We start from the raw sequence: 22637 nt of genomic DNA, 5'->3' as shown, positions 1-22637 counted from the left end.
GTGGCAATGATATTTATCAATGGTCTGCGCCTCATATCTGTCCAACCATCTGAGACTATGGTAACCCCAGAGCTACTCCAGGAAGAACGAATTGGAGCTAAAACGTCCTCCACAAGTTCCTTCTCATTTTTGAGAAGCTGGGTTCTGACTTTCTCATAGTTGGGCCCCTTGTACCCTTGAGGAGCTTTGTTAACTGCCTTTATCATATCTTACCAGTAAGGAGAGCGAACAACATTGAATGGGATACCAGATGCATAAATGCACCTGGCAACTCTGGAATCAGCTTCTTCTCTTGCTTGCACATTCACCAATCTAGCAATTCTGCTATCTTGAACTGATTGGGATGCCCCTGAGCCTCTGGTATGTTTGGGTGCTGCTTGTTCATGTTCTTGACTGTGACCACCTCTCCTCTTTCTTGCTTTAACTACAATCCTTGGCTCAATGTTAGATGTAGCCTGAGTATGCTCATCATGCCTCCTCTTAGTACCATCCGCCTCATCTTGCTCTCTTTGATATGCCCTCCTTACCAACGGATCTGCTGTTTTTGTGCAACCGAGAATCCCCTGTCCTCCTCCATGCAACAGATGCGCCTTCACTCTTGGGTAGGAGCCCTTGTACGTAATATTGCAAAGAGTGCATCGCCATTCCCATGACCCACCACCTCCACATTTTTGAAGCTTCGTCACATGCCTCCAAAGAGGATAATATTCAGCCCTTGGGTTGGCCTTAGGGTTTGAAGTTGCAGCTGCACTTTGGCTGGAAGCCATTGCTGCAAAAATAAATTAAAAAAAACAAATCTGTAAATAATAAATTTATAAAAACGTTTTTCATGTTTTTGGCTGTATAAACCCTAGAAAAATTAAAGAAATAGTAAGAAAAAAACTAAGAAATAAATGTGGCTTACCCAAATTAATTATCTGTGGCTGAATCTACCCTAAAATGCCAGAAAAGAGGAGAAATATGGCTGTAGCTGAGCCAAATCTGCTGCAAAAATAAATTTAAAAAACAAATCTATAAATAAAAAACGTTTTTCAGCAATTTAGCTGCATAAACCCTAGAAAAATTGAAGAAATAGTAAGAAAAAACTAACAAAATGAATGTGGCTTACCCAAATTAATTTTCTGTGGTTGAAACTACCCGGAAATGCCAGAAAAGAGAAGAGAAATATGGCTGTAGCTGAGCCAAATCTGCTGCTGCAGAAATCTCTTGCTGAAATCTCCTTCTCTTGCTGCTGAAATCTCTTTCTCCCGCTGCTGAAATCTACTTTGCTCAATGCTCAAAACACCAGCTACTGAAACAACTGCCAATCTCCAAGAGAAACTCCTTGCTGAATAGTGTGATGAGAGAATGAGAGGCACTGCTCTTTTATAACTTTAGAAATGCTTTCTAGAAGTGATTAGAAACCCTAAAATTAATTAAAAACTAATTAGGAAAAAAAAAATTTAAAAAACAAGTGTTTTTTTATAGGAAACGGGGCCGGTACGGCGTGGAAACACGTTTCCGTCCGTACGGGCGCGTTTCCATCTCGGGAAACGCGCCCGTACGGACGGAAACGCGTTTCCACGCCGTACGGTACGGGGAAACTCGTTTCCGTTTCGTTTCCTTACGGAAACGAGGCCTCCCCCTGCGTTTCCTGCTACATAGCTTTAAGTTTTACATTCTAAAAGAGGTTTGCAACTCAATACTTGATCTCTTTCGGTGATTGATAGATCTGGGGTTAAGATGGTTCTATGCTGGCAGGTTTTGTTAGTTGTGTTGTTTGTGAATTGGATATGTTTTCATGGTTCAATAATCACTGCAGCATGAGTGAGGGCATGCTAAATGACTGGCTTTTCTTGATATGGTGAGATTGCAGATCCATTCTTTGGAGCACGTGAACGCCGTTGAATCAACAAGCTGTGGAATGTTAAGGTACACACCACTTTTATAATTTGATAATTTATAGTGCTGTCTAGATATTCAAAAATCTGTACTTGAGTTTTGATATAAATTTAGTGTCTGCTTTGAATATGGCAGATCAAACCTCAGAACAATACTTGCGCTGGGATAAGAATGCTAAGCTCTTAGTTATTCATAGGTGGTTCTTCTTTAAATATCATATAATGCAATCAGTCAGATCGGTAGATCTTGTACCTAAGGATATTTAGCTTCCCATTACGTTAATAGGGAAATTAGATTTTGTAATATCGTGGGTAGAAGGTTTTTCCTTCACTGGTGAGAGTTGCTTTAAAACTGGTTATTCTCAATTTCACTTATCATGCTTTATAATAGTTACAGGCCAATGAATTGCATCAATATAGAATTACATAGGGAAAAAATTATGGGATTAATAACACTGATTTAGTCCAATATTTGAAGAAAGGAACAACTTTTCCTTAGGTTTACATCCTAAATCAGATTTAGTTGTTTAGGGATTCCCCCGATATGTTTGAGGAGAGCTGGCCTGGAGAGAGGGAGGGAGTTAGCATGTTGACACTGACTGAACCTTCTATATTGCTCCTAGGGTTTCACTTGTGTTTTAGGCCTTTACCACATAAATGGAAGGAATGGGAGGTCACACCATGCAAACTGGTTGTTTTTTTTCGGCCATACTAAAGGGATTACTTATACTTCTATGATATGATCTTTGATCTGAAATGGCGTGGAACATCCCTACATCCTCATTAACTCTTATGTGTCCAAAAACTATTGATGGACTTACTCAAGGCTTTTTTGCAAACCAAGCCTCTTGTAGGCTAATATTTTGGACTGCCCTGGAGAAATTGGTTTTCCAATCCAACTAGAACTAAAGGTTAATGCAGCTAATGTCATTGATAATTGTGTTGAGAAATTGACATTAGTATTCCACAATTTTGAAGCACCGTTTTTGCCTCGAGGATACTGTTACCACTCAAACTAGCAGGTGTCCTAGGAAGGGATCCTAGGTCAAGTGGCAACAATGGAGCAATAGCCCACTGTCACATCAGCGAAAGCTCCTTGCTCTTTACGGACTTTCACTCACGGGAGTTGTCTCTGTATGAGAGGAATCATTAGGAGAGATGGATCAATGAAATTGGGGTTACAAGGTTGCGGGACCACAAAGAAGCCCAAGTGAACCCAATCGAGGTCAAGTGTGTGGGATTAAGCACCAAACTGGTGGACTTGACTAAGTTAAGGTGGAGAAGAGGATCAAAGGAATTGGATTTTTCTTTGAGTTTGAGTGCAATGATCATAATGAAGCCACTAACCAAAGGAGACCTAGGGAGGACAATGGTCTTCAAGCTAGGGCTTGGAATATCTTGAGATTCCACTATGGGAATGACCTCATATTTGGAAGACCTCTCAAGAAAACCTCATCGCAATAGTTGACCAATTTTCAAGGATTTTCAATGGCTGGAAATGGTTTTAGAAGATTCCCTAGGAGGCCTACTAGGTTAGGGCTTAGAAAAGAGGAAGGCGAGAAGAATATTCTTTTGTGATCACCTTAGAACTAAACCAATGCTTCACTGCCTAGCCTATTTGGAGAATGGAGTGTAATGAAATCAATGTTTAGAGATGGTTGTTCCCAACTAAGGAGTTCCCCAACAACTTCGTATGGCCTTAGCAACAACTAGGTTACATAAGGAAATTTATACTTTTTTGTGTTGTAATTGATGGCTTATCAAGGCAAATGATGAACAATCATGTGTCCCTATGACATTAATTCACCATACTTCACAATAATCATATGAAAAATCCCTCACAAAGACAAGATTTAGCAACTTCGCATAAGCATAAGGGAAGGTACACCAACTTCATGAACGAAAATATTTTATAGACCATTACGTGAGACAAATTACAAGATAAACATGAAAAGAGTACTCACATGTATGGCGAAATTATTGCAATCATCAAGATGCAAGAAAATCAAAGCTCCAAAGATAAGAATCAAGCTTTTCCAAACATAAAAATGCATTAAAACTCTAATTCGTCCATCAAAAGGGCTAGCAAAAATCGCAAAAGAAACAATGATCCAAATCCAAATGATGATGAGATTCAAATGAGCTCTCATCAATTTATATCCTCCCTAAGGGTTCGATTTGCCTAATTAGGCATAACTAAGCCCCAAATAATAAAATAATGTACAATAATGACATGACTTGGTGACAAGCCCACCAAGATAGCTCCATAATATAACGGTAAGCCTCTCAAGAGGGAAAAGTAGTAGATACAATGAGTCGGTAGGCCATTGAAGAGGCCTAGTGGAGTCCAAAATTTGCCAAGGTTAGAGGATAGGCTCCAAATAGTGATCAAGGGTGTAGCCCCTTGATATCCAAGCAAATCAAATGTGGTGTACCCAAGTGGGTGTAAAAATTTCTGTTTTCCCACCCCGGTTTTCAGTTTCACCTTATTTCTCCCATGTAGTTAAATGCCCATTCCCATAACCATACATTTAACAGACTGAAAAAAATAAATATGGCTGAAAACACAAATTCTGGAAATTTTTCAGAATGCTGGAAATTGCAGAAATAAAAATCAGCAATTAAAAACAGCCATTAAAACACATTAAAACACTGATATTTTTGGTCAACTTGACCCTGGAAAAACCCCCTACAACTCTTGGGGAAAACCAGTTTGAGAGCTCTTCTTTATTTCTGAAAATTGCCTTTTTACAGTGAGAATTATTCAGCAAAAAATCAGCAAGCAAATTTACAACTTATCTCCTTTCCCGTGCCTCACAGCAATCTGGAAATTACAGCAAACAGGACAGCAATAAATGCTGTACGACCTTCGTTTTGTGTGCAGAAAAATCAGCAAACTGCTCCTCGATGTTTGTGCAAAAATCTGCCTTTCACTATGTGCTGAATCAGCTGTACAAATCTGCTCAACTGCTGCCTTGGAATGTGTGCCAAGCTGCTGTCTCCTTCTCCTTCCTGCTCAGAAATCTCTCTTGTTCTCTTGCTCTCCTTCTCCCAATCTGCTCATGAAAGAATGAATGACCTTTTCCTCTTTTTCTTCCTTTAATATAACTCCAAGTGACTTTTGGGTGATCCAAGTGACTTTTGGGTGATCTCTAAATCCAATGGCTGAAATAGATTTAGATCAATGGTTGAGATTAAATGCTCATTTAAATCTTACTTTCTGTTTTTTAATTCACCCCACTTTAATAAAGACCCACTTAGTCATTTATTTCCAAAGTCACTTTTCCTTTCTAATTTTTCATTGATTTTATAAAAGTCACTTTAAAATTAGACTTAATAACTTTATCACTTAAAGTCACTTTTAAATTAGATTTAACTTTATAAAATTATAAAGTCACTTTAGGAGAAAAATTAAATTCTTTTGGACACTTTTCCCTAGGCCAAAGATCAAAGCCTAAGGGAACCACCTGTCCTCCGGTACCAAATTTCAACACTCCCTCTTACCGAGGAAGGTGTTCCTCACCACACCCATCTTGTCTCTGAAGTAGACATGCTTGCCCCGTGGTAAGGCTTTGGTAAGGATATCTGCAACCTGCTCATCAATGGAAATATACTCAAGCTTCACAACTCCCTTCTGAACATAGTCTCTGATGAAATGATATCTGATCCCAATATGCTTTGAGCTGTCATGAAATACTGGATTCTCTGTGAGTTTAATGCAACTCTGATTATCACAGTAAATCACTGAAGGTCTCAACGGCTGACCAAATAAGCCAAGCAACATTTTGCGAAGCCAGATAGCCTCACAACTAGCTAGACTGGCTGCCATATACTCTGCTTCCGCTGAACTCAGTGCTACTGACTGCTGCTTCCGGCTGAACCCAACCCAAAACAACACCCTGAAGTGCTCTTCCTATCAGAAGCACAACCTGCCCAATCAGAATCAGTGTATCCTGGCAATCTCACTCCATCTCCCTGCCTGTAGTCCAGACCATAATCCACTGTCCCCTGCAAGTACCGCAAAATGTGTTTTGCAGCCACCCAGTGAACCTTCCTAGGCTCACACATAAACTGACTCATCGTGTTGACTGCAAAACAGATATCTGGTCTAGTGTTGACCAAATACATCAAGGAACCAATCAGCTGCCTGTACAATGTGGGATCCACCAACTCGGAATCCGAAGCATGAAGCTTCTTCCAGTTGGTGATCATCGGTGTCGACATGGGTCTACAATCTTCCATGTGGAATCTGCTAAGGATGTCCACAATATACTTCCCCTGCCCCAGGAAGAAATGCCCCTCCTCCTGCCACACCTCCAAACCCAAAAAGTAATGCATCAAGCCGATGTCCTTCATCTCAAACTCCGCCGCAAGATCTCTCTTGCAGTGCTCTATGAGTCTCTCTGCACCTGTAATGATCAAGTCATCCACATACAGCACCAGAATGAGAGGCTCCTCACCAATCACAATAAAGTAAAGGTTCAGATCTGCCTCACTCTTTGTGAAACCCATCCCCTGCAAGTATGCATCTATCCTGGAGTACCAAGCTCTGGGAGCTTGCTTCAGGCCATAAAGGGCCTTCTTCAATCTGCACACATGGGACTCCTTCCCATGCACCTCAAAGCCCTGTGGCTGCTCAATGTACACCTCCTCCTGTATGAAGCCATTGAGAAATGCGGTCTTCACATCCATCTGGTGGATCTTCCAACCCATCTCTGCTGCTATCGATATAATGGAGCGGATCGAAGTATATCGAGCCACGGGAGCGAAGGTCTCCTCATAATCAACTCCCTCTACCTGGGAGAACCCTCTAGCCACAAACCTCGCTTTGAATTTCTCAATGCTGCCATCTGCAGCATGCTTTACCTTGTAAAGCCATCTGGAAGTAACCACGGATTTGCCCTCAGGCCTCGGCACCACCTCCCAAACATCATTCTTCATGATAGAAGAATACTCCTCCTGCATGGCCTCTCTCCAGACCTGCTGGCTAGCTGCCTCCTCATAGCTAGAAGGCTTAGAGTCAAGGATGCTGGTAACCATCGCCATATAGCTACAGAACCTCTAAGGTGGTCTACTCTCTCTGACCGGCCTCTTCGGCTCAGCAACAAATGTGGCATCTCTCAAGGTGTCCTGAAGCCACTTGGGCTTCCTCTTCCCTGAGCATGCTTCTCCCATAGGAGAATGAAACTCCTCCTCCTCATCACCATCAGTAGACTGAACTCCTGACTGTCTGTCTGCTGTCCTCCTGCCTGCACCTGAACCTGTAGAAGCTGAGGTACCGTGTGAACTGTCCATCAGTGGACTCCCTAGTGAACTGCTCTGTGAACTGCTCTGCATGCTGCCCGGAGCACCACCCCTCTGGCTCGGCGAGCCACTGCTCACTGATGGACCTGACATCCTCATAGATGTACCTCCGGATCCTCCTGATCCCTGCCCACTGGATCCTTGCGACTGACTCAACTGTTGCTGAGGATCTGGCTGATCCAGATACTCTAACTCCCGTGACCTCCTAAAGGCCCTGTCCTCCTCGAACTTCACATCCCGTCTGACAACAACTCTCCTCTGTGCAGGAATGTAAATCCGAAAGGCATTTGAGGTCTCACTGTAGCCCACAAAGATACCCTTCTCTGCGGTGGGCTCTAGTTTGGTCCTCTCCTCCTTGGGTATATAGGAGTATGTAATGCATCCAAAGATATGAAGATGACCAAGATCAGGTTTCTTCCCAGAGAAAGCCTCCTCAGGAGTCATGTGCCCCAAGGCACGATGCGGACTCCTGTTCTGCAAGTAAACAGCTGTGTTGCAGGCCTCTGCCCACAAGAACAATGGCAACCCCTGATCATGTATCATGGCTTTGGCAGCCCCTATGATGGATCTGTTCTTCCTCTCTGCAACTCCGTTCTGTTGGGGGTTGTAAGGAACAGTAAACTCCCTCCTAATGCCTGTCTCCGCACAATAGTCAACAAACTCTCCAAGGGTGTACTCTCCTCCATTGTCCGACCTCAAGGATTTGATCTTTCGACCTGTCTGAGTCTCCACAAGAGCTCTGAACTCCTGAAACCGCTTGAAGACCTCACTCTTGGTCTTCAAAAAAATAAATCCAGGTCCTCCTGGAGTGATCATCAATGAATAACACATAGTACTCATATCCACTCAAGGAAACATGAGACATCCGACCGCTCACATCGGAATGAATCAAATCAAGTATCCCCGTCGCTCTGCTGTCACTGCTGGGAAAAGGGGATTTGGCAAACTTGCCCATCACACAACCTCTGCAAGTATCAAAGTGATCAGTACTGAAATCTGGCACACCTGTAGTGATCTCCCGCAATGTCCTCAAGGCTCCATGATACATGTGTCCCATCCTGCGGTGCCAAATCTCACACAGCTCAGAACTGCTAGCTCTGCTGTCGGTACTACTGCTCAATGCCAAAAGGGGCTGGAATGCAAACTTGTACACCTTTGCATGGCGTACACCTATCACTCTAGCTGAATCAGCTGGAGCGTCCCTGGGATACATCAACACTTGTCCTCCCCTGAACAGCACCTCATATCCTCTGTCCTCCAAAGCTGAGACGGATATGAGGTTCTTCCTCATCCCTGGCACATAAAGAACCTCTGACACCTTCAAGGGAGGTTTGGACTCCCTCTGAAATGTCACTGTCCCCACCCCGACTGCTCTAACAACTCTGTCATCACCGAGTACTACCTCAATATCAATGCCACTATCTGAAAGCTCTGAGAAGTACTCCCGGACTCCTGTCATGTGACGTGAAGCCCCACTGTCCACATACCAGATACCTGAAGATGCTCCGCTAATCGAGGGAAAAGCATGCTCCCTCTGAACCTATGTGGCAGGTGATCCTGTACTAGAGGACTCACACGTAGTGAACGCAAACTCTCGGTCAAAACGACCAGCAAAGTCCTCAATCTCTGCTGAAGCTGCCACGTCCTGGTTCTTCCCCTTCTTCTTCTTCTTCTCCGGACACACAACTGCATAGTGTCCCATCTTTTGACAATTCCAACACTTCACCTTGGAATAGTCCTTCTGTGAGTTACCCTGTTTACCTTTACCTTTGCCTTTGCCCCCACCACTGCTTGTGGAAGCCTGCTTCTTCCCTTTGCCTTTCTTGCCTCCTGCCACCAGTGCTACGTCCTCATCCTGCTCAACTGGCTTGGCTGCCCCAAGCTGTCCTTTCCTGATCTCTGTCTGAATACAATCATCCCAAAACCTCTCCCATGTGGGAAGGGTCTCACGTGCACAAACCCCATCAGCAAAGTTCAACCATGAACGGGGGAGGCCATTCACTGCAATACGCACCAACTCAGTGGATGGAATGGCCTCTCCAATCGCTGCCAACTCATCTCTCACATTGGTAATCTTTGTGAGATATCCAGCTGCACTATCATTCCCCATCTTAATGTTCTTCAGCTTCTCCTTCAGGACCATCTTCCGGTTCTCATTGGTACTCTGGTAGAGATTGGACAATGCTGTCCACATCTCATGGGCATTGCTCTTTCCTCTCACATGAGGAATGCAATGGTCTTTGATTCCGTCTAGAATCAGCCTCTTACCCTTATTGTTCTTCTTTTTATACTCAGCCAACTGAGTAACATCAGTGGGCACAACAACAGGGTTCTGTGCGGTATGCACCATGATATCCCAGACTTCTGCCTCCTCAAAGATACTCTGCATTCTCTCCTTCCAAACGCTGTAATTTATATGCCCATCCAGCCTATCCTACACCCTCAATCCCAATGACATCCTGCTGTCCTAAAACTGAAAAATAGCACTGCTGTAGTAAAGATAAAACTGCTGTTTATGAAAAAATCAGCTTGCTGGAATTTTCTGAGTGAAAAATCAGCAACTGTAATTTTTCCTTTTGCTGTCCCAAACTGCCCTTCAGCACTCAAGCTCCGATACCATGTAAAAATTTCTGTTTTCCCTCCCCGGTTTTCAGTTTCACCTTATTTCTCCCATGTAGTTAAATGCCCATTCCCATAACCATACATTTAACAGACTGAAAAAAATAAATATGGCTGAAAACACAAATTCTGGAAATTTTTCAGAATGCTGGAAATTGCAGAAATAAAAATCAGCAATTAAAAACAGCCATTAAAACACATTAAAACACTGATATTTTTGGTCAACTTGACCCTGGAAAAACCCCCTACAACTCTTGGGGAAAACCAGTTTGAGAGCTTTTCTTTATTTCTGAAAATTGCCTTTTTACAGTGAGAATTATTCAGCAAAAAATCTGCAAGCAAATTTACAACTTATCTCCTTTCCCGTGCCTCACAGCAATCTGGAAATTACAGCAAACAGGACAGCAATAAATGCTGTACGACCTTCGTTTTGTGTGCAGAAAAATCAGCAAACTGCTCCTCGATGTTTGTGCAAAAATCTGCCTTTCACTATGTGCTGAATCAGCTGTACAAATCTGCTCAACTGCTGCCTTGGAATGTGTGCCAAGCTGCTGTCTCCTTCTCCTTCCTGCTCAGAAATCTCTCTTGTTCTCTTGCTCTCCTTCTCCCAATCTGCTCATGAAAGAATGAATGACCTTTTCCTCTTTTTCCTCCTTTAATATAACTCCAAGTGACTTTTGGGTGATCCAAGTGACTTTTGGGTGATCTCTAAATCCAATGGCTGAAATAGATTTAGATCAATGGTTGAGATTAAATGCTCATTTAAATCTCACTTTCTGTTTTTTAATTCACCCCACTTTAATAAAGACCCACTTAGTCATTTCCAAAGTCACTTTTCCTTTCTAATTTTTCATTGACTTTATAAAAGTCACTTTAAAATTAGACTTAATAACTTTATCACTTAAAGTCACTTTTAAATTAGATTTAACTTTATAAAATTATAAATTCACTTTAGGAGAAAAATTAAATTCTTTTGGACACTTTTCCCTAGGCCAAAGATCAAAGCCTAAGGGAACCACCTGTCCTCCGGTACCAAATTTCAACAGTGGGTGTGGGGCACAATGACATCCTCATGGATCTCCAAGTGGATTGATAATGCTTGTGTACCATTTGTAAGGGTTAAAATGATGACATAAGCCCTCCCTCTGTCTCCCATGGTGAGACACATCCTTATCTGGGCCCTGGAACATCTGCCAAGTGTGTGGTGCAAGTGTGAAGCCAATTGGGCATGGTGGTCTAGGTGCATCATCCTCATCCAAAAAGGTGGAACATGAGCAAGGAATGAATTGTGCTTAGGGATCCATGTAGTGGCAATGTGCTCTTTGTTATGGTGGAGGCCCATGGCTCTCAACGCTCACCCTACAAGTGCCAATGTGACTCTCTAGAGGGCTTGGACCTCCCATAGGGAGGCCAAACCCCAAATGAAGACCCACCTGCAATCTTGTATAAGATCCAATGCGTCCCATCGCCTTCCAGTACAACAGATCATTAGTGCAATCGGGTAAAAGAGCTTACAAATCATGGAATCAAATGGACACTTCATAGTGGCATGTCCTTCCATAGTGGGCTTTAGCATGTACAGGTGTTTCTAGGCTCAATAAGGGGGTTAACCAAGGACCCTATTAGGTAGTTTCAACCTCTAAAGGGGGTGACATGTCCATGGTACATCCATTAAGTGGTAGGTGGCATGTGATATAATGATGGAATGAAGTGGGAATAAATGGGAAAGCTCCAAGCCGGATGCCACAGTACAAGGGTAGCTATAATGAGGGAAGCCCATACTTGGGTATATGAATGTAGGAGAGAGTAATTGTGTTACATGAGTTACCCTGACCATTGTTTTTCCACCTTTCTTCATATGTCTTTTATTGATTTTTCTTTTGAAACTGCTCGGGGCTCTAGGGGATGAGAGCATGGTTTGTAAGATATAGCAGTGAAAACCCCCTTAAGGTGGGCAGTTCATCGTCCACCAAGGGTTGGGACAATCATGGGTTCCTTAGTGATGTAAAGGGCCAATATGAGGGTCCCTAGGAACTAGGGTGATGGCCATCATGATAGGGGTAGAGCTCATGTTCGGCTTTTGCCCACGTGCTAAATTTGTATGTCCCAACCTTATTTTGCATTTAAGGTACATTTCCTAATGAGAGTGGCTAAGTTATGCTTTGTTCTTTTCTTTTTAGCTACATCAACCTTTGGGCATCATTCCAGGCCTGAACCAAGGTGTGGACAAGGGGAGGGGGAAGCTAATTCCTTGTATTTGTACTTTTTGCTATTTAGATTGTTGATTTATTTGAATGAACAATGTCTGATCTCCAATAACAGAATACTTTGGATTCTCTGGAGGATATATGTAGAAGAGTTGAATGAAATTGCAAGAAATTTATTGTGTATATTCTTCAAGCTCTTGTGGATTTATGTTGTCACTTGTGTAGGAATAAATGTTCCAGAAATTTCTAAATTGGTTTGTGTTGTTGTTTTATAGTTTATCATTTCAAAGTAATTAGGATTCTAATTCTGCATCTTCATTGCCTGGTTATTTTTCCTTGAAATGAATTAAAAAATCTAAGCATTTGCTTATCACAGCCATTTGTCACCAGATACGTATGCAAATGAGCATTCGTCTCTTGCGGCCAGACTTGCAGCTGGTTTATGTGCTGACCTTGCAAAAGCAATCATGACAGGCCAAGCTCAGAATGGGTTTGCTCTGGTATGTTCATTTTATATTGTTTCTTGCTTTCTGCTAGTTACCATTTTAGTGTCATGTTTCTTAATGGACTTTAGCATTGGCAGTTTATTCCAAACGATTTTTAAACATAGTAACTGTGACGTATTGATATTCTTGGTAATTTTTGCCTCACTTCACTGAAAGCAGGTAAGGCCTCCTGGTCATCATGCTGGAGTAAAAGATTCCATGGGTTTTTGTCTTCACAACAATGCAGCAATTGCTGTCTCAGCATCCCGGGTTGTAGGAGCAAAGAAAGTTTTAATTGCTGATTGGGTAAGAAATGCCGATGTGGTTTTCTTTGTATTGGTTTGGATTGAGTTGTACCTTGGTTTTATTTGAAAATCAGAGTCATTTTAATTAGTTTGCTTATATTGGCTTTTGTTAAACTTGAAGACACTTTTTGGTCAATCTAAGGCAGTCAGATGTATATTGACATTGATGTTTTGGAGTTGATGTTGGTAAGAAGCAATGTTGCTAGTGCATGCAGGATGTACACCATGGGAATGGTACACAGGAGATCTTTGAGGCAGATCAATCGGTGAGTGTTACTAAAGTGCATAGGCGCTAAACCATTTTCGGTTGCTAAGAATCTTGCATGACTATTCTGTTGCCTGATCTTTGAAGGTGCTTTATATATCCTCACATAGACACGGAGAGGGTTTCTATCCTGGTAGTGGTGCTGTTACTGAGGTATGTAAATTAAGGTTAACAATGAACTTCTGGTTTATCATTTTTTGCCACACTTTCGTTAAACAATAAAATCTGGGACTGCATTACAATGAGTTTATTTTTCTATCCCAAATTCGAATAATGCCCATCCTTTTTTGCCTTGCCTATACAATGTTGATAGTGAGGCCTATAGTTTACTGCACAGTTAGTGTGATAAATAGAATGAACTAGGATTTGGAAGTGGAAGAAATCCATGATGTGGTTAACATTGGGTGCAAAGATATTTTTACGAAGTGTGGGAATATATATAAAGAAACAAAGTTTACATTAATGTTCACTAACAGCCAATAGTGGCTACGGGACTGTAAGAGTATGCTATGAGTACATTTTGTGTATTAATGGAAGGAACAGCATCATGTTTCTTATTTAAGAAATTAAAGCTAAGAAGAAATTAAGTTTTATTGCTGTTGACGGATTTATTTCTGCAAAACTGTTTCATCTTGCATTTAGTGTGTGCGCAGCATGTAAAACCAACTTGGATTTTGTACATTCTTTCAACAATTTACAATTACTGTTACTGCTTATGGGCAATAAATTGAAAAATCTGCAGATTGATTTTTTGTTGTCTCACAAGGAGCCATCATTAAATTATAAGAGGTACGAAGCCATGCATCCAAAAGGATAAAAAATTATTTATTGATATGGGAATGATGATCAGATATAGTGCAATGTGATGTTTATATGGGTCATTATGAATGAATGTGACTGTTGGAAAAGGTATCTTATAATTGTTTATATGTAATATTCCTAAAGGAAATTTAGAATGATAAACAAACAAACATAGCAAAAACACACACAAAATTGCACCACATTAAACACCCAGAAAAATGTCATAAACTGCACTGAGCTGAGTCATTTTATTAATGTAAACGCTGGGTACAAGATAAGATTGGAATACATGCACTTGGGCTTGCCCAAGGCAAGCTAACAATGCCCGAGTGATGAAATCAGCTGCTCAGACACAAATGTAGCTGTCCCCAACAAAGCTCTGCACTGCCCCTTGGAAATCTGCATTGCTGGCTGCAAACAATGGCTGCTAGGACCTCCTCCGGGGCTCAAAAAATTTCGGGAAATTAACTTCGGGCTCTCCTCCATTAACCCACCAAAACCCACGAAGGAATTGGCCAAATTTTGACCTCGGAATTTCGGCTCAATTCCCCTAGCTCCTCCAACTGCTGGGTATTTCGACCCACCTGTAAATGGTGCTGCTAAATGCCACCAAAATGGTTGAGATATTCAACAATGCTTCTTCCGGAACTCCTCCTCAAATCTCACCCCCAACTTTCTCTCCTTCCTTGTGCCCCACGTGTGGCACGAAATAGAGCTGCGCAGGCCCTATGCAGTCTTTGATGAATCCACTCCACAACCATGTTGCAATGCTCTCGGATCGATCTGAAAATGATGGAAACTCCCTCCTAGGGCTGGCACTCGAGTTCCACCGAAGCAAGGGTGAGATTCTCGCCTGAAAATATCTTGTGCTCAACAACTCATGTAGACTTGTCTTCCGGCTCAAGTGTGCTAGTCAAGGTGAATGCTCAAATGATCAAAGATGCCCAAAATGAGTGCATCCTTCTATTTTATCATTGTGCCTCCCAATTGCCCATGTGGGGCCCAACCATCGAACTTTTCATGATTCCCTCCAAGGAATGCGTATTTCCAAGGGGGGTGGGGGGCGTATTCCCCCCTTGGAGTGGTCCCCACCATCCACTAACCATTTGATTTTCCCTTTTTTCCTAAGTTGGCCCTTGCCTTAGCTCCAAAAACTCAATTGGGGTCTCGCAACCCACTTTTACTAAGTGTAAGTGCAAAATATGACAAAATTGGTAAAATCGATATTTCTCCCTAGCAATATTGCTAAGTGGGAATATTACAGTCCTACCCGCCAAAATGTTGCTTGTCCTCAAGCAACTGCAATGATGGATGTTGGAGTATTTGCTCTCCCTCCCAAGGGGCATCCTCATTGTGTAGATTCCTCCATCTGATAAAAAACTCCGAGATAACCCTGTTCCACAAGTGTTTCTCACGGGTGTCCCAAATGGCCTCTGGCTCCAGAACCAAATGCCCCTTGTTGACCACTGGAGTGGCACCTGACGATTATATGAAGACTCAACGCCCAAGGATGATTTAGAGGACACTTGTACCATGAGACATCATCAGTGAACAAAGTTCTTTAACTCTAGATCTATCTTCTCATCATCTTTCTTATACCCAGAGTCCACACCCTGCGGGGAATTGTAATAAGTGATACTAGTAATGATGAGTTTTTGAGTCTGTAACATGCCTAGGGTGTTGGGATTCTATTAACAAACGAGTACAACTTGGAGTGTTTTTTTTATTTGGTTAGTTATCCCTTCTTTTTCAGAGGCAGATAATTTTCTGGGTTTTTTTACTCACTTTTTACCCCAAAGTTGAGGTGACGGTTTGAAGGTTGAGTCCGTAACACATCTTAGTGTCTAGAGTTGATGTATATTATCATACTAGATCACACAATTTTTTTTGTGGAATTTGGCTAGGTCTAAGTAGCACTTTTTAATAATTAAAAATTTCTCGCAAAACGAGATTTTTTAATTAATTTCTATGTAATGATGTAAATAAGTGGCCTTTAGAAATATCTAGGGCGTGTGACTACTTGAAATTCATCCTCAGAGGCCCAACATTATTCTAGGACCCACTTTTAGTGTCAAAAAACGACTTATAGTCCCTCAAACGCTGATTTTTCTAAGCCAGTGGCAAAAATAAGAAAAAAATAAAAAAATGAATAATTGGAAAAATTTAGAAAATTTTCCAAAGTCAAAATAAGTCAAATTTGGACATGGAAATATAAAGGAATATCAAAAGGTGATGCGGCAACCACGTGGGGCCCACCACATGGAGGAAATCCCAAGTCAAAGTTCCAAGTGCAAGTCAAAGGGAGTCAAAAGGTTCCAGGTTGAGTTAAAAAGGCAAAGTTGAAGTGTTACGCATGGGAAAAATTCAAGTTAGATTTAATTCAAATGTGAATGGAATTAAATATAAGGAAAAGTTAGTGAGTGGGGAATGGACCCCACTTCACCCTCTTGCTCTACGTATGATCAATACCAAAGGATAATGAACACATCATAACAAAAACCTCCACACAAGCCCAGTTTCAATGCAGCTGTCACTGGTACAAATCAACAAGTGAAATGAAATCGATTTGAAAGATCTAATGGAAAACAATTAGTGGAGGCTTGTCCTCACTCACCCAAACAAAATCATTCACGCAAATCAGAGTTGGCAACCCATACACATAGTTCACAACAGTCTATACACATTAGTGGATTGGCATGTGATTATAGGTGTCATGCATGCAATTTTTGGTGAGAGATCAGTGGGAGTTGCCTCCAAATAACAGGTCATCCTCATACACATGTACCAAGCAACCAACAGTTAGAAATACGCTGAAATGCACACAACCGATTTCAAGAAATGCGTTGAACAATCAAGGAATAGAGGCTGCCACTTACAGGTGTTCTACGACAATCATTTTGCCACTTGGAGGCGCTGAACCAATTTTGGGATTATCATTTTTGCCACTTGTTGATACATTTCTCCATTGGGATTGGCTCCCACAGTGCTATTTATATGAGCTTTTGGCTCTCATTTTGTAGATTGTTACTAGCTATTGTGCTTGCGGAAGCATTGCTGCCTTGTACACTTTCATAAATATCAATAAAGAATTTGTAGTTTCATTCATGAGGTGTTCTTCCTTTTCGAGTGTGATGAATTGTTGATCGTTGTTTTGTAGAGGGAACATCTTGTTGGGATTAAGGAAGCAAGCGTTGGGGGAAGTCTTTGGAGAGACCAACCCACTCTTGATACATTTTCAAAGAAGCTCTCATTTGTTATTTGAGCCTTCATAGTCTTCTTTTACAAAGTGGTTTTGCAGGGATTTCGTGACATAGATTGTACACAAGCCAAGTCAATTTTATTTAAACCATTTATCTCAAACTCTTGTGCTCATATTGATTTTATTTTGCTATTGAAGAGCATGTTGAAACTTAGGCAATGATAGGGGCCTTGCTTTAATTCCTTGGTCTAATTTTGTAGAATATTTGTAGATATGATTTGCTAACATTTCTCTCTACTTTCCACTAATTTTGAGGCCTGGTTTTGCAGAGAAAAATCAAAGTTTTTTTTTGACACCTTTAGCTCATCTTTGTTGGCAGTGTGAGGCTCCCTCCTAGGGTCCTCTAACTAAAAACTAAATTTCTCTAATTTTAAACATGATAAGGTGGGAAATAACTTATTTATATATAAACATTTATTTGATGATAATATACCATTAAAATTTATTTATCACAAATTAAATGAGTAAGAATTTCATTGCAACCATTTACATAAGTAATCAGTAAACAGAGGAATAGTTGTTCCAATAACTTAGTTGAGATGCTCCTGAGCTCTTAACTCTGTTGGGATGCTCCTTTTGACTACCCGACTGGATTTGCCCCCTAGCGAATTAGGAAGTATTTCCTAGCCCAGGGAACTTCCACAGGTTCTCTAGCCCTCCGAACCCAAGTCCAACTAGATGTAGTGTGTTCAAGTTTAACCAACACTCTCCAGGTCCAAGTTTGATCTCCCTCCTCTTTCTCCACATCCCTCTTCCAAAACAAAACCAAACCAAAACCAAGACCAAGGATCCCGCCTCTTCTCCTCTCATCATCCTTCCCTTTTTATGCCTCTTCTCCCATCCACCTCAACCACATATCATAAATGTCATGACTACCCCCACATTCTTTCATTTAGTATCCTTGACTTTTCTTACCATATCTTCTCCCAAGTAGATTTGAGAAGACATTTTGAGGATAAGATATGAATATTTAATTTGGAAATTAATTTGGAGAAGACCATATCTTCTCCCAAGTAGATTTTGAGATGACACCTTGGGATATGGATATTTAAATTGGAATAAATGGAAGGAGACCATATCCTATCCAAAATTAAATTTGAGAAGACAAGTTGGGAGTTGAATTATAACAATAATAAAATTTATATCAGTAAATAAAAATTACAGTTTCACAAATGTAAGTATATACCAATATTTCTTGATAATTATAAGTCAATATTTTCAGGTAAATAAAATTTGCATGATAAGATTAAGTAGGGCATTACAAGCAGTGTTGAAGGATTGCATGTCGCTGAGAAAAAATCTAAGCAAGCCACTGCATGAAGGACTACTCCTCCAGATACACACGCTTCCCGGGAACATATTCACGCAGGAAACAATCGCAGAGAGATCAGAATAAAGACAATGACCTCAGGAATCCACAGTGGACACTTGAAGGATTCTCGCGCTGTAGAGAAGAAGAGAAAAGAGAACAGCTTCCCTGGCCTCCACGATTGAGGAAAATAGCCCAAGAAACCGGAAGGAAAAATACAGAAAGAAAAAAAAAGTAACATAACAGATCCAGACAAATTATTTACAAGGACCGAAGAGTTGATGAAGAAAAAGTTAAAGAAAGATGGGCTATTCGACAGATCGAACCACCCCATTTTCAACCTCCGAGACAGACCATGACCCCATCTCAAGCTCAACACCTGCTTTGGAAAGACGGTCCGCGTCGAAGTTCCTTTCCCGAAAGATGTGACTAAGGGAGATCTCCATGAAACGACTCCTGAGGCGAGAAACTTCTTTAAACAGGGTAATCAGAGTAAGATTGCTGCAGCGCTGAGCCCCATTAAACCACTTCACAACATTCATGGAGTCCTCGAAGATCTGAGCTTCTCTCACATTTCTAAGAATAAGCCAGCTGAGAAGGAGATGTAAGGCTTTCAATTCTGCAAAATTATTAGAACCCTGTCCCAGACCTATTGAAGCTTTAACAACCTTCTCCTTTGAAAAGTGGATGATCAAGCCTGCCCTGCAACGGCCATTAATATTTGAGGCCCCATCAAAGTAAGCCCACGGCATAGAATATCTGATGAGTTCTTTACAAACAGCTCTGGAAGTAGAAAGAGCTTGAGGAATAGGAATACTTTCATAAATGGCAACTCCTTCTGCGGCGAGTCTTCCAATAGGGAAGACAGAATCCTTGAAAATAACTTGATTTCTAGCAAGCCAAGTCCCCCAGGTGATGAGTAACGGAATGGTTCTTTCTCTTTCATTTGAGGAATCGTTCCACCATCTTTGCCAGGCATCTAAGAGCCCCTACCCTTCCCTACTACTAACACTTGTTGCATGCCCCTAGCGCTGATTTTGGAGCTATTGAAGACTGACTTTTCTGCTGGCCATTAACTAACAAGGGGAAACGTTCATCTCTGCTAGGCTGTGGGCATTTAGAAGAAAATTTCACCTTGTTTCCCTTGCATAAGGGCTACCATAGATCTCTGTTGAAGGGAAGATCATTCTTTGTCCCAAAATTCTGTCATAACAGCCATCAAATCTGCCCTTTTCTCTTCTTTTGTTGGCAGATTTCATCATCTCAAGAGGCTAGATTTACAAGACATTATTTTGAGGAATTTCTCTTGTATTCCATTGTTAAAGCTTTGTCAAATCCTGTCATTACTTTCTCAAGAAAATAGGTGTAGTGTTCAAGTTTCACGCAATTATTGTGAAGACTCTCTGAAGTTTAGTTGAGGACTTTGAAGGGCCCTTTTCTCATTGTAATATTAATAAAAGATATAATTTGTTTGTGGGAGTTTGGGATTTCTCCCATGGTATCCTATCTCCCCATTTAGAGGGAGACTTTTCTTGGGTGGATTGACTTTGCATGGTTTAAACTTTCACACTTATTCATTTGCATGCATCTTTAATATTCTAAATTGCTCAACACTAATATTAATTCTTGGGATTAACATATTTTTCTCATTTCCATCTCTTTACTTGACAAAGTGATTCATAAGTTATTTTGGAGTATGTTTATTTGGAAGCAATATTGCAATTTCACATTTGGTTACTTGCTTTCAAGCATTTTGTGAAGTATACAACTCTGTTTAAATTTCTTGTCAAGTATCATTTAGATAATTCCATTCTAATTTTCTTTGAACTTGCTAATACAAGTTACTTTAAGCATTGTCATTTTACATTTACTCAAGCATCTTACTTAGGCTCATTTTCAAGCATCTCTAAAATCAACCTCCAACTTAAGTTGGTTGTATAGACTCTAGGGACCCTCCACCCCTATTGACTCCTCATCGTGAGATCCAGATCTCCGGGCGAGGGTGAGGTTTGGGGATAGGAGTTCAATTGAAACTTTGTTTTAGAATACAAGTAATAAAATAAACCAAGAGCACATCTACATCACAACTTAACTTTACTTGCAAATGCAATTCTCGTATTTATGCTATCTTGGATTTATTTGAGTCTTATCTGCAAATATCATTTTTATTTCAAGAAGCATTTATTTTATTATGCAAGTATTGTGAATTCCTTTATTTTTGCAACTATTAGCTTTTCTTGTACTTGGAATATTCTCATTGGTGCAACACTATTTCAAGTTACTTCATGTATTTTCTACTTTGATGATCATTTAGCTCATGAGTAATTGATGTTATTATCTTGTTACTTGAGGATTTTCTTCCAAGTACCATTTTCTTTATAGTTGCAAATGATATTTATTTGCTTATCTTGATCTAATATTGACTTGTTTTGCAGGATTACTTGTTTGTTTCTTTTGAACAAGTGTTTATTTTGAGGTAGTTATTAAGGCACTGGTTTTACATGCTTATCTTCGAATTATGTGTTGATGATTATTGGGAATATATTTCATTTCATATCTTGTATTTCCCATCATACTTGTTGAACTTGCTCATAATCTTGAAGTAATCCAATTGACTTTAGTATCTTTAGAAACTCATATCATATAACTTTTCATTAGGGACCACCCCCCTTAACTAACAACAGAGAGAGTCAGGATTAGTGTGACAACCCCTTCTCTGAGTTCCCTGCCACCAACCACACCTTGTGGGGTTGAAGGCTTTTCTCACTAACTTGTAGGTAGGTGTAGGCGTCACGTGATAACACCCCTCATCATCCATGCGCGGTAACTCTGTAGCTGCTGTCACCTGCTGCCCCAATGCCTTTTTTAGGCAAGACACATGGAAAATGTTGTGAACTCGGTTTCTTGGGGTAGCTCCAATTGATACGCCACCTTCCCAACTCTCTTGGTGACTCTGTACGACCCATAAAAGCGGGGCTTGAGCTTCTCCACCCCCCTTTTGTTTGAGCGTGGACTGTCTGTACGACAAAAGTCTTAAGAAGACCAAATCCCCAACCTCAACTTGCCTTTCTACTCGGCCCTTGTCAGCGTAGAGCTTTTGTTGGTTTTGCGCAGTTTGTAGGTTATCTTTGAGAGCCCGCAAAATATCTTGGCTCTCCTGAATCCAATCCTTGGCCCTTGGGGCCTTGCTGTCTCCAAACATCACATCAGCGAAAGATAATGCATCATAACCATACAAAGCTCTAAATGGGGACATACCTATGGACATGTGGTACGTTGTGTTGTAGTAGTACTCACCCAAATGCAACCACCGTATCCATGCATGTTAATGGCCCGTCACATAGTTGCATAGATAGCCCTCTAACCACTTGTTTACAATCTTCGTCTGCCCATCAGTCTGGGGGTGGTAACTAGTACTTGGGGTGAGCTCCGTGCCCACCAGTCGAAACAACTCCTGCCAAAATCCCCCCATGAACTTGCTGTCTCGGTCACTGACAATAGTCTTCGGAAGACCATGAAGCTGAAACACCTCCCTGAAAAATAGTTTAGCCACTTGTGAGGCCGAGGACCGGGCTGAAATAGTGAAGAAGTGGGCAAATTTCGTCAATCTGTCTACCACCACGTATATGCAGTCCTTGCCTTGGACTGTAGGCAACCCGGTGATAAAATCCATTGAGATGCTCTCCCATTTCCCCTCAGGGATAGGAAGAGGCTGTAACAACCCAGCAGTTGTTTGTTCACCCTTGTTCCTTTGGCACGTATCACACTCCCGGACATGCCTCAAAACATCATCCTTAAGGCCCCTCAATGAAAAGCGCTCCCTGATAGCCCTGTATGTCTTGGTGAACCCCTGATGCCTTGCTAACGGTGAGTCATGGGAAGCCTGCATGATCTTCTCCCTCAACTGGGAGTTGGGCACTAAATAAATCTGGTCCTAATAGTAAATCACCTCGTTCGTCACCTTGTATCGATCATCCATCATTGCACCATCAAGGACCTCACATGCAATCGGTCCTTGGAATACTCCACTGGCCACTGCACCGTCTAATTTGGCGCAATGCTAATCAATGAAATGGTGGGTTGCCTCTTGGATAACGTATTAGCTACCACATTGTGCCTACCCTTGACATACTCAACGTCAAAGTCGTATGCCTAAAGGTTTCTCATCCACTTCTGTTGCCTCTCCTATAGCTTTTTCTGCTC

At 41.3% G+C, this 22637-nt stretch overlaps 1 protein-coding gene across 6 annotated transcripts in view; it reads left to right on the top strand.

Annotated features, from left to right (window-relative positions):
• The window catches only part of LOC149152027 (histone deacetylase 15-like), a 135747-nt gene that overhangs the window by 38823 nt on the left and 74287 nt on the right, over positions 1-22637 (top strand). For 3 of the 6 annotated variants that reach the window (XM_089440187.1, XM_089440184.1, XM_089440182.1), the window contains exons 5-8: positions 12401-12510; positions 12676-12801; positions 13007-13066; positions 13153-13218. In XM_089440187.1, the coding sequence (XP_089296313.1) occupies positions 12401-12510; positions 12676-12801; positions 13007-13066; positions 13153-13218 (362 nt within the window). Of the gene's footprint in view, positions 1-12400; positions 12511-12675; positions 12802-12994; positions 13067-13152; positions 13219-22637 lie in introns of those variants that run through there. The other 3 variants (XM_089440186.1, XM_089440185.1, XM_089440188.1) reach the window with 2 other exon arrangements.

Source organism: Pinus tabuliformis, chromosome 9 (genome assembly GCF_031772625.1).
Source record: "Pinus tabuliformis cultivar Carrire ecotype Pingquan chromosome 9, CPIR1, whole genome shotgun sequence".
Taxonomy (NCBI): Eukaryota; Viridiplantae; Streptophyta; class Pinopsida; order Pinales; family Pinaceae; genus Pinus; species Pinus tabuliformis.
This window is presented reverse-complemented; position numbering and strand designations above follow the sequence as displayed.